General features: G+C 45.0%; 1 protein-coding gene across 1 annotated transcript; it reads right to left on the reverse strand.

Moving 5' to 3' along the window:
• Window positions 1-1,812: 1,812 nt before the first annotated feature.
• Window positions 1,813-7,898, reverse strand: LOC119434409 (uncharacterized). Its single transcript, XM_037701566.2, has 2 exons — window positions 7,645-7,898; window positions 1,813-2,721 (listed from the first exon to the last, which is right to left on the reverse strand). The coding sequence occupies exons 1-2, from the start codon at window positions 7,787-7,789 to the stop codon at window positions 2,381-2,383; spliced, it is 486 nt and encodes a 161-aa protein (XP_037557494.1). The 5' UTR covers window positions 7,790-7,898; the 3' UTR covers window positions 1,813-2,380.
• Window positions 7,899-12,266: the final 4,368 nt, after the last annotated feature.

A 12,266-nucleotide genomic window follows, 5' to 3' on the forward strand; every position in this document is an offset into this window, starting at 1 on the left:
AAGCGTTCGTGAACGCCATTATGGGAACAAGATAACAATGCTTATTCCAGCCCATCCCAGTACTTTGTTACCGCACTACTTGCATAAGGTGCTCCAGAGAAAGCTTCAAACAAGTTAGCAGGCACAGCAAAAGCGCACTGAGCAGCATGCTTGAGATCTGCCTCCGTTAAGCAAGAACCTGCCCGTGTGGTTTTGGCATGGAAAGAAGGCAGTCATAATGCATGTAGGCCCAGAGCCACGGAGGTACTATACTGTTACAGCAGCCAATGGTCAAGCGTACATGTGCCACCAACACCACCTACGAGTGCGACGCTACTCAAGAGATCCCTAGGCAACACCTGAAACCTACTACCCTGCTGAGTCAACAAAAGATAAGAATGAGCCACGCCATTCCTCACACCCAACAGCTCTGCCTGACAGTGCATCAAACCAGAGAACTGTGCCACTGCAAGCACTCCAAAAGAGGACACACTCCGGAAGGCCAGTGAGAATTATTTCAAGATTCCTCATGTGATCATCTTATTTTTTGTTTTGTCAGTTCTTGCGTGTGTTATGTATAATTACTAGAGCCCCCTACGTATCTCCTTCACTGCTTACATAATAAACGCCACTCCCAATATGGGGTAGGCCAGAGCAGGTCAACCGCACACCATGGCGTCTCTCGTCTCATCTTTCATAATCCATAGCCATCCAGATACAACAGTACCTACTTTCACACTTGCTTTTTAAAAAATGTACCTCCAAAGTTATTTCACTCACTCACTCACTCCAAATTTTGCTTCATTGGGGAAACATAAATGAGCATTTACGCGACCAAAAAATATTTGACGAGAGAAATACTTTGGTGAAACCTCATTCACACACTCGCCAACTAGCTAAATATTTTTCAAGAGAATTGGCAACAGTCGCTTTTTGGGTCTGGGATGTTTCACATGGAGTGACCCACTGGCAAACTAGCAGCAATCAGCCATAGCATGACTTAGAGCAGGCTAACAAATAGCCACACATGTTTCCAACATCCATAAAGAGGCGTGCTTAGAATCACATCCTGAGATTCAGCACATCACTGTACAAATCCATTAAACGGCAGCAGCAGGCTCTCAGCTAGAACAGCTGCTTGATGCGTTTAAATTAGAATTGCACTTGTAAACTCCGTATCTAAAGTTTGCACTGTGCAGGATCTGCAAGAAGGCTGAATTTCCACATAGCTTTAGGTTGAGAGTTGCATGTCTGCAGAAGAACAATAGAAAAATGATGTGTTGTGTTCACTTACAGGTCGTATGCCCAAAGTGTGTACAAATATCCCACATGCTACAAGCTTTTGACACTAAATACAGTACATTGTATTTAGTGTACGATGTATCATTGTATTTCTACAATGATACATCGAAGCACAGCAAAAAAAAAAAAATTTTTTTTAATATAACTGACAGAAGAGACTATTGGTGGGTGAAATTTCTTTTCGATTCTTTTTTTAGGCAAACAAAGGATGTATGTTTCTCTGAACAAGAAACAGTGCCATGAATAATTCTGACTGACACTTGACAATGAACAAAACGGCCAGCTGACTGTGTGCAACTCAAGTTACACAGAACAATAGTCACCACAACCAGGTAAATGCTGCACAGGGCCACCAGGTGCATCAAAGGGCATGATGTGGTCTGTGGCAGGCTGCAGTAGGTGAGCCAAGCAGCAAGTTTCACATCTGATACAACCAACCATTATATAGAGCAATCACAACTAATAATCAGCTCTTGATTACAACAGCAATCTTAAGTATCAACTGTGCAATGCGTGATACCCACATTGGAATCGTGGCTAAATTTCATTTAATCTTATTGCTCAAAACAGCAGCAGCATGAAATACACATTTTACAAGAATTTAAACGCAAGCATAGCACTGCAAAGTGGAAGCACTAATGCTAGGCAATACCTACACAGCATTTTTGACAACAGCCAATACTTGCACCAACGTTATGGCTAAACTGAGTTATGCAGGACGAAAAATCAGGCAAGCTGGTCACACTGTTGCATGACTGCAACAGTGACTGGACAAGGACTAAAAAAAAAAGAAAAAGAAGGGGACACCACGTGGTGCAGTGCCGTGTGGTATGCACTTCATTTTTTAAAACCTTGTCCAGCAGCACTGTTGCAGCCACCAACTACATTATACATCATAGTGTCTCGTAGTGTGATAAACTGCAACTGCAGTATTGCATAACACTGCTGTACATTTGCACATAAAAAAAAAAAAAACACTGAAAGCCTCTCCTAGATGGCTTCGTGGTATACAATATATATGCACAAATTATATATATATTATATTGCACAACAATATATGTGCACAAATTAGCAACATGGAACAATGTCGTGACTAACACTAGGCAACACTCGACACGGAATGGAAAGGCCAAGTGACCACATACCGTTGATGGCGTGTGGCAGCTGCCACCACCGGCCATGCGGTGTCTGGCTCACTGGTTACATCAACAGCTATGACTGGGTCTTTGTCTAGCTGCTGGCTCCAGTCTGGCAGTCTAGACTCCAACTCAAGAAGCAAGTCCTGTACTTGGTACACACACAGCCAACCACTGTCGAGGCCAATGACCAGCAGTGAGCCTCGTAGGGCCAATGCTGTCACTCGACCGTTCCATCGCCGAGCAGCTTTGATCTCCTGTACTTGATGGCCGGCATCCATTGATATGTACAACCGCATGTCAACTGCACAAACAATCGGAGAGAGAACATGAAAGTCAAGAAGCTAACATCAGACTACATTTCAGCCACATTTCAAGATTTCACTTTGCGACTAGCATATACTGGTGGCCTAGTTATAAATTATACTATAATACCAGCAAAGAACACAAGAACAGGCCCCAAAACAAACTCTTTAGTCGGGCTGGACGTCAATTCAAAATTCTTACCCGTTGAATCAGAACCATTTAATTAAATAATTAATAGATGATACGGATTTGTGAATTTACGTACACAAGTGACAAAAATTATTATGATAATTTACACATACTTTGAAGACAAAGAATTGTGCTATTTGAATCGACAGTTGCCTTTATTATTACTTGAACTAACCTTTTCACAAACGGGCATTCAATTTTACAAGCGTTGTGATGAGTTTAGGCTTGCTTTTTGCAAGTGCCTTTAATCATCTCATGTCAAGGCAACATGTGCACGGCACGGAGAGGAGGCGAGACACGCCGCTCCGCGAGGTGGTTGCTGGACAACACAGTGACGTCATAGCTCGGCAAGGTTTTGCGACAGCAGGTGCCACTTTTTACGGTTAGCTAGAACAGCTTTGCTTTAAATGATGAAGAAAAAACACCCAAACACATCACCGATTCATTTGGCAGCATGTGCCCGAGTCTAACACGCCCCCGAATCAAATGCGCGCCCACTTTCTATGTGTCCAAAGCAGCAAACCATGGAGGAAAAACACAACATAGGAGAGGCCCCGACGTCATGTTTTTAAAGCCAGAAATGCAGCCATCCTGGTGTGGCGTCTGCCTTTGCCCCTCCAAACAGCTCGCCGGAGCAGATAGGCGCGAGCTTTGAACTTGCATTGTTACGAACCATCGGAAGTGCGTGCTGCATATGCGCGTCAGAACAAAGCCTACGGAACTTCTGTAACAGTTTATTGAAACATACGGGCACCTGCGCTTTCCGTGGCACATTGAAGAAGACGACGGAGACCCGTGCCATGATTACTTGAGTGTCTCTGTTGCTGGTTGACACTTGCATTCATGGACCCTAAACACAGCTTTCAAGCTTACACACCACACTCCAAAGTCAGCTTGTCTCACGAACAGAATGTACTGCGAGAAAGACACGAGCCGAAAAAACTTGTCTCACTTTTCAGAGGCCTAGAGCAGCAGCGAGAGCTTTAGGAGTGCTGTTGCTATGGCAATGTTTGGGGTACCAGTCCCAGTGCTACTTTGCAAAAAACAGCACGTGACTTCCGCCACACTTTCTCCAGCAAAAAAAAATAAAAAAATTACGAAAAGAAGGCGCACATTAAAAATGCACAAATACCGTAATGACGCATTGTGAGGTACAGTTATTGCTTAAAAATCTTGCTAGACAGGCTGAAGATTGGCATTTTCGATGAGAGATGACGTTTGTTCAACACATTCACTGTTCCCTTCACAGATGCTGCCATTCACAGATGCTGCCACTAAAGGGGTCGCTTATTGGGGTCATAACAGGGGCCGGGCGCGTGCGTGCTGACTGGTGAAGTTCGAAGACCAATTTTAAGACTGAAATAACGAAAGTTTGGGCCCTTAGAAATGCATGCGCTCTGGCCGGGACTATCAGTCGGAATCGAATAAATGAAAACATCGATTTAACCAGAAACCTACTGAACGTACACAATAGCACTACACAGAACACTGAAATTACACTGTGTGAGGAGGTGGCAACCACTGCTGCAGGCAATTGGCCACTTTCTATGCTATTCGTGCAGCAGGCTCCACAGTACCATTGCTATTACTCATATGAAAAAAACAAAAAACAAGACAGCAGTCTTTCTGCTGCGCCGACAGTTTTGTTGTACAGTAGAACCTCGCTCATGTGCATTGGGAAAAAAAAAAAAAAAAAACGCAAGAAAGAATGAACTAACTGGAGAAATGTACGACCTGAAGTCACAAAAAAAATTTGACAGACGCAACTGTAGTTCACATCTTTGCATCGTTGCAGCACAAGATGCTGATGCATGCCAAGTTGGTAGGGCCCGGAAGGGCCGGGAGGCGTGTTGTCGTTTTCTTTTTGCGCAGTGTTTAAAGACCCACTGAAAACAAATGAAATCAAGCTGGTGGGTGAAAGCGGAATATGATGCCATCAGAGCCAAATGTGACGCTCATTTCCCGCTGCCTGCAGCAGTGAACGGCGGAGCGTTTGAGTTATCGTCTATTAAAAGCGTGCAGTATGCTTTCAACGGCACTATGCAGCACACACTGTAAAAAAAATTTGAAGATGCTTATCGCAGTAGGGTTGGTGGCGATAACTGTGAATGTGACGTGTGACGATCGTGGAGGAGATTTGCCAGTACCGGAATAAGAAGTGCACACCAACATTCTCACATGACATGGGCGGGCGAGTACTGTGGGGAAGCTGCCACGGCAGGCAGCTACTGCCCTCGATCGCGTGCACCTCATGTATTTTTTGTTCACGTGTGATCTAACGGCTGAGAAACACATCACACGATCTCACTTTGGCGATGTACTGAACTTGGTGCCGAAAGATGGTGTTTTCCGGAAACGTATTAATCGGTAAAAAAAAGCATAACTGTATGGGCAATTGTTCGTTTTCTCTATTGCAAACATTGGCGCTGGAAAATCATATGAAACGAGATTCCATCAACGAGGTCCTGCTGTACGAGGTGTGTTCAAAAAGAAACCGAACTTTTGAAATAGCGCACCAACCAGCAGAGGGAGCGCGCTGCGGCTACTGAGCACATGTAGTGGCAGGTTTAGACAACAAACTGCCATTTGCCGCGCTTCGCTCTGACAGTTACTTGGCGAGCTACAGCCGCTGAAGTGAGCACATGAACGAGCTGTTCTTCGGACTAGTGCCAAAGTGACAATGAAGGAATTGGAAGAACACCGTGTGTGTGTGAAGTTCTGCTACAAACTTGGAAAAACTTTCACAGAGACATTTCAGTTGCTTAGCAAAGCATACGGGGAGGACTGTATGAGTCGCACGCAGTGCTATGATTGGTTCAAGCATTTTGAAGACGGAAAAATGTCGGTCGGTGACGATCCCTAGCCTGGACGACCTTCCACATCCACATATGATGACACATATTCGTGGAAATCGTCGTTTGACTGTTCGAGAAGTCGCTGACGAAGTGGGTATCAGCGTAGAATCATGCCATGAAATTTTGAGTGACAAAATTTGGATGCATCGTGCCAGTGCAAAATTCGTGCCGCGTTTGTTGACTGACGAACAGAAGCAGACCCATGTTGAAATCAGCCAGGAACTGCTCGCCGCTGCTAATGACGATGAAAACTTTCTTAAGAACATCATAACAGGCGATCGGACATGGTTTTATGGCTATGATGTTGAAACGAAAGTGCAGTCATCGCAGTGGGTGGCCAAACGTTCTCCTCGTTCAAAAAAGCATGCATGAGTCGGTCAAAAATCAAGGTGATGTTGGTTGTGTTTTTTGACTGCAAAGACATTGTCCATCAGGAATTTGTGCCACATGGTCAGACGATAAACAAAGAAGTTTACTAGGATATCCTAGCATGTCTGAGAGATTCTGTGCGCAGTAAGAGGCCTGAATTGTGGGAAAATCTGGCTTGGATGTTTATCATGACAATGCCCGGCTCATGCGTGGCTCCTTGTCCGCAGCTACTTAGCGAAACACCACACTCCTGTTGTGCCCCACCCACCATATTCTCCAGACCTAGCCCCAGCAGACTTTTTTCTATTCCCCAAGCTGAAAACCACCTTGAAAGGACGTCATTTCCAAACCGTAGAGGAGATCCCGGACAATTCGAGAAGAGACCTGCGGGCCATTCCAGAAAGTGCATTCCAGGAGGCTTTCCAAAAATGGAAGATGGGAAGAGTGCATTGCCAGTTGAGGGGGCTACCTTAAAGGGGACAGCACTTAAAATGTTGTACCATAAGCAGTAAAGGTGTTATAGCAAAAGTTCGGTTTCTTTTTGAACACACCTCATATTTTGGTAGGGTTTTTATCACAACATAGTCTCGTTGCAGCAACAGAAATTAAAACTGTTGCAATAAAGGCTGTACTCACAACAAAGCCTGCACCTTCTTGTGATGACAAGACCAGTTCTGCCACAACACCAGAAATCTTGCAACAAGATGTCAGGACACAAGTTTGCCCTGTTAACACGGAAGTGTATTATCGTAAAAGCCACGTCCCTCACGCGCTTTCACTCGCACATACAGCATAAGGCTTGCAGCAACGATTTTACCGCCTTTGGACTTTATATGGAATCTCACGGCGATGGCGAGAGTAGAAATCCGCTTGAAGTGCCCACATAATTGCTAGCGCAATAAAAGTGTGTTGGCTGCGGTTCGTGTGATGTCGAGTGATGCTGCTCAGCATAACACGTGCGTTATGTGCAGCAGCATCACTCGACGCCACAGGAAGCTTTGCTAGTGAGTTTGTCACCAAGTAAGCCTGGTTTCTTACGTTTTGAGACTTGCTTTGGATGATACGTTTTATTTTCTGGTTCCCGCGAAGATTGTATCAACGAGGTTTCACTGTAATTGCTATCGCAATAAAAAGAAAGTCGGTTGGGGGAAGCGGGCATTGCCAAATAGTTTGAGGAGAATGAAGTGAGCAGCCCAGATCATAGCAGTGAATCTATCAGCCTTGTTATGTGCAAGAGTCCAAAATGGTGACACGAGCAGTTCTTGAATGCCACTAAGTCACAGGGAGCCACAGAACGAGTCATGGTGATGTCTATGTCACAAGGCAGTGCACTTTGAAGTCAATCACTCACATGGGTGTTAAAATAATTAGGAAACATGTTCTTAGCAACCCTCCATTAATAACTCCACATCCACATATACAGAAGACTCTGATAATACACACATTTCAAGTTTGAAGTTTTTTTTCTGGACTCCTCAACACTGTTTGCTTGCACACCACGCACTCACCCGTGGCGATGACAAAGAACCCCTGCCTCTGGACAAGGGCAAGTGTGACATGCAGTGGCTCTCCTCTGTCCACTCGCGCCAGTAGCCAAGTCTCTCTGTCTTGGCTTGCAATGACAGCTTTGCCTGCCTGCCACTGTGGTCCCATGTGGAAAACCTGAGTACAGCAAGCACATAGAGGCTGCCGTAGAGCCACAAGGGCCACTTTCCCACAGTGCCGCAAGTTCCCAAAAGGTGCACATGGCTTCCACTTTTGCTGGCAGCCCACCAACAGTGGGCTGCCAGCAAGTCACATTAGACAGTCACATTAAAGTCACATACAGTTACATTAAAGTCAGTTTAAAACGTCACATTAAAGCAAGTGTTATCTCTAACCATCACTAACCAGAATGTTAAGGCTAAACTGACAAGAGACACCACCACTGACACTGCACTGTGCATGAGCTGCAGTCATCAGTCAACCACATGTGAACATTGGCACCAGGGCACTGGAGTGCCACAATCATGGCATCAATTGTCAACACTGTCCTGCCATGTTGACAGTTGGTGCAGTTGACACAACTTTCAACAATGTCATAAAATGGTGCTACAGTAAAAGCTCGATGATACGATCACGGCTAATACGAATTTCCGGATGATACGAATTTTTCTGTGGTCCCGGCCGAGCCCCAATACTTTGCAACGTGCTAGAGAACGGTTGTTACGAATCAATTTCCGGCCTGCGTCGGTTGATACGAATAAACGCCGCCCCCACTGACGGCCACGAAAGAGAACAGCGCGCAGTCACACGCTTTCTCCCGTTCTTTTTTGGTGCGGAGGCGCGGACGCGGCGCCGGACAGCACGGAGTCCGCGACTGGGCGCGAAGAGTTTGAAGCGGTGGCGCTTTTGTACTTTTCCTCCTTTTCGGCGGCCGCCCATCTGCTGTGCTGCTGTGGCTGCTGTGCTTCGGGCCGCGTTCTTTGTGTTTGCGCCATTTTACCTAGTCGCAGCGAGCTGTGTCTACCGAGATAGGATTGTCTACCGAGATAGAAGGACATTAGAGACTTTTTCTTCAAGAAATAAATGCTTTTTACGTACATGTGCCTGAGTGAGTTCACCTCTGACTCTTTAATTTAGCTACAGTCGAATCTCGTTAATTCGAACACGCTTATTTCGAACATACCGTGCACCGACAATGCTCTTAGCAGCGCGCCAAATCACGTGGCGGCGCCTCCGACCGGCATTGCTCCAACACCGCCGTAGAGCAAAAGCTCAGGAGAGACCCCTTAATGCCGCGCACGAAGGCACGGGAAAAAAAAACAAAAAAAAAACCCCCGAGGGCAGAAATTTCATCCTCTCTCAAATTGCAAGGACGCCGTTTCTGCATCGCGCCAGAACAAGCGTGTATGTGCCGACTAGTGTGTTCTAGACAACCGTATTCTAGCACACACTAGTGCCGACGTCTCCCCAACGCAGATAAAATGGCAGCGAACCCTTCTCCTCTACGCTTCCTCTATTTTCTAGTTGCATGTTGAGCTTGCACGCTGCGGCAGCAGTGCAGAGGGAAGAAGCGGCGGAGGCGCAGTCGGGCCGACGAAACTGCCCACGCCCGCACACGCTCGCTTCCCGATAACGGCAGAAAACGAAACTTCAGGGAGCGGCTAAAATAAGCTGGCGCCAGCACGGCGGCGGGCACGCACAAAGATGTGCGCACGGAGTCGAAGGTGAGAAAGCTATGAGGGAGTTGAGAGGGAGGGAGGGAGGGCGAGGGGAGCCACAGAAGTGGCGGAGTTGACGCGGCCAAATCCGCTTCCCTGCCGCCCTCCTCCCTCACCTTCAACGGTCTCCGCGCGCACCCGTGTGCCGGCGCCACCCGCTCCCTGAAGCTTCGTTTTCTGCCGTTATCGGGAAGCGACCGTTAGCCGGCCTGGGCAGTTTCGTGGCCCACACTTGCTATGCGCTTGATCGCCGCAATATTTCACGACTCGCACCATTTGTGCATCGTGCTATGGTGCACGAATACTTCAAAAATACGTCCTTTTAATTCGAACAAATTTTCGGGCCCCTTCGAGTTCGAATTATCGAGATTCGACTGTAGTTTTAATTGTTTCGATGATACGAATTTCGGCTAATACAAATATTTTTCGTGACCCCGTGAGATTCGTATCATCGAGCTTTCACTGTAGTTGATGCAATGCTGGTGGCAATCCAATCAAGCGGCGTAAATGTCACATTCGTAGGGCCCCACATGGGGGGATTGCATCCTGGCATGTGACCTGCCTCCCAATTTATGCACCCGTTTAAGTTCAATGTCTATGTGCCGTCCTTGGGTATGTCATCAGTTTACACGAACATACAGCCCGTAGTAAGTTCTGCGCCTTGCAATGACAGTGATGATAGCCACTGATGCAGTCATAGCCTACATGCTGCAGACAATCATTCTCTCTGTGCTTGGAAGAAAGATGGCACCTGAATGGAGGAACATGTTAACAACAATAAATTAACAGGATAAAGAACACAAGTAAACCACTGCATGCTTTGTGTGCAAATAGGTGCACATTCATGAAGCACTGACTTTCCCTGAGCTATAACAGATGCAGTGCAAGATTTCATCAATCATTACAGTGGAAGCCAGCACTAACAGTGCAAGACAGAGAGCTTACTGCTGGCGATGCAATCGACTGTAGTTAACTATACGTTGTTGGTAAGTTATGTTCATTCATTCATTCAAATTTGATCTTACAGGCTCCTGACATAAAGAATGATGATGTAGGCAAATAAGAAATAAACAAAATATGAAATGCAAAATACACATCACCGAATGGGCATTGTTACATAATAAAGATAAAATAGGATGGTGTAGCTTCTCATGAAATTTAACAGCATCAGTCATTGACACGATCCTGCTGGGAAGATCATTCTGAAGTTTTACTAAAGCAACACAAAAGATTAATGATTGTGTTTAATGCTTAATGCACAAAAGCACACTTCTTGATAGGGAAAGTGGGGGGTGCGTTGATTACACGAGTGTGTTCATTATGCAAGTAAATACAGTATTTCTTCACACTGACACCAATAAGAAGCCTTTCATATTTACTTCATTATATCAAACAATTAGTAATATCAGTGCTCATTACATTACATTACTCATTACATTACTCATTACATTACTGCAGTTGCAAGTGGTTGCACTGACCTGTCCATGTGTGTCCTTTTTCTCTACTGTCATTCCTGCTCAGCAGTTATGAGCTTCAATGACTTATAGAACATATTCCAAATCTCCTGAATGTTTTCAGGAGATATGTTGGTTTTTGACTAATTATAGTAGTTTCTCTTGGTTTGTACGAATGCTAGATTTCTTTTTCCAGATACATTTGTTTCACCATACTGGAACAGAAGTCCGCTTAAAAACAGTGCATCAATTCATTTTTAATTGCACTGAGTGATACTGGGACGGCTACTAAAACAGAAGGAACAGAACAAAAAGACACAAACTACCAAGAGGTTTATTGTCAGCGAAACCTTTTAACTAGACAATCCAGTTCCTGGCTTTACCAATCAATACACGAAAGAAGATGAAATCGATGTTATGAGCGTTGTTCCTATGTCTTGTTTTTTAGCACACTACTGCTCTAATATGTCGAACCAATTGGCACCACAAATTGCGTCTTTCACTTTTTTTTAGTAAGCGTCATGTAAATGAGGTTTGGTCTTACATCGCAGAAGGAACAATGTTCACACGACAAGCAACTTAACACTGTACACGTGACAGTGTAACCTCTTCAAGCACTGCATGCACAATCACACCAAATAATACCTCAAAATCAGGGTTACTTATAAAAATAATGTTGCTTACATCTAAAGGGACACTAATTAGAAAAATAAAATCAGCCTTATTAGTCGATTACACTTCTACACTTTTCCATAGTAAGTGAAAATCTTTAGCAGTCCATTCGTAAAATCACGAGGCCGCCTTCAGCGTTCTCTCCACGTACAGAGAGCACACGGCACATTCAACCTGTTGCAGCGTGTAGAGCCAGGGTGCTCATTTAAGACATACTATATACAACCACGGCCACTGGATAAAAAAAAAACCTGCTTTCCCGAGCAGGCATGTCGCGCCATATTTCTCCCCTTTTAATACAGCGATGGTTGGTTCCAAAATGATAGAATTTGGAAGAAAGGGTGAAAGAAATTGGAGGACGCTTAAGTTTCGCCTTTAAGAATGGAACGTGATAGCGTTATCGAGCTCCGTTCGCATCACATTTTCTTTATGAGTAGGCTTCACTGCAACACACGTGGGAAAGCCAGTTTACAAAGACCAAGCTTGTGCTGATCCCCTTAAAGTCGCCTTCACTTTTAAACACAAATGCATTGCTGGGAAAACATTTTTAAAGGAGCAATTTAAGCCGTCTTATATCAAAATGTGAAGGCCCTAGGACCTTTTTTTATTATTTTATTAATTGTTTGCTGTTGCACCGAGGCGCGTGCGTGTCCAAAATGATGAAAGGCTCGGTTTTTTCAACATTCCCCTCAATGTTGCCAAGAACCAAAGTACAGCCAAATACCATCAGAATTGGAGGATGCTTAAGCTTCGCCTTTAAGAGTGGAACGCGATAATATTCAAAGATCCCTGGATGCTTAT

This window comes from Dermacentor silvarum, unplaced genomic scaffold (assembly GCF_013339745.2).
Source record: "Dermacentor silvarum isolate Dsil-2018 unplaced genomic scaffold, BIME_Dsil_1.4 Seq105, whole genome shotgun sequence".
NCBI classification, from domain to species: Eukaryota; Metazoa; Arthropoda; class Arachnida; order Ixodida; family Ixodidae; genus Dermacentor; species Dermacentor silvarum.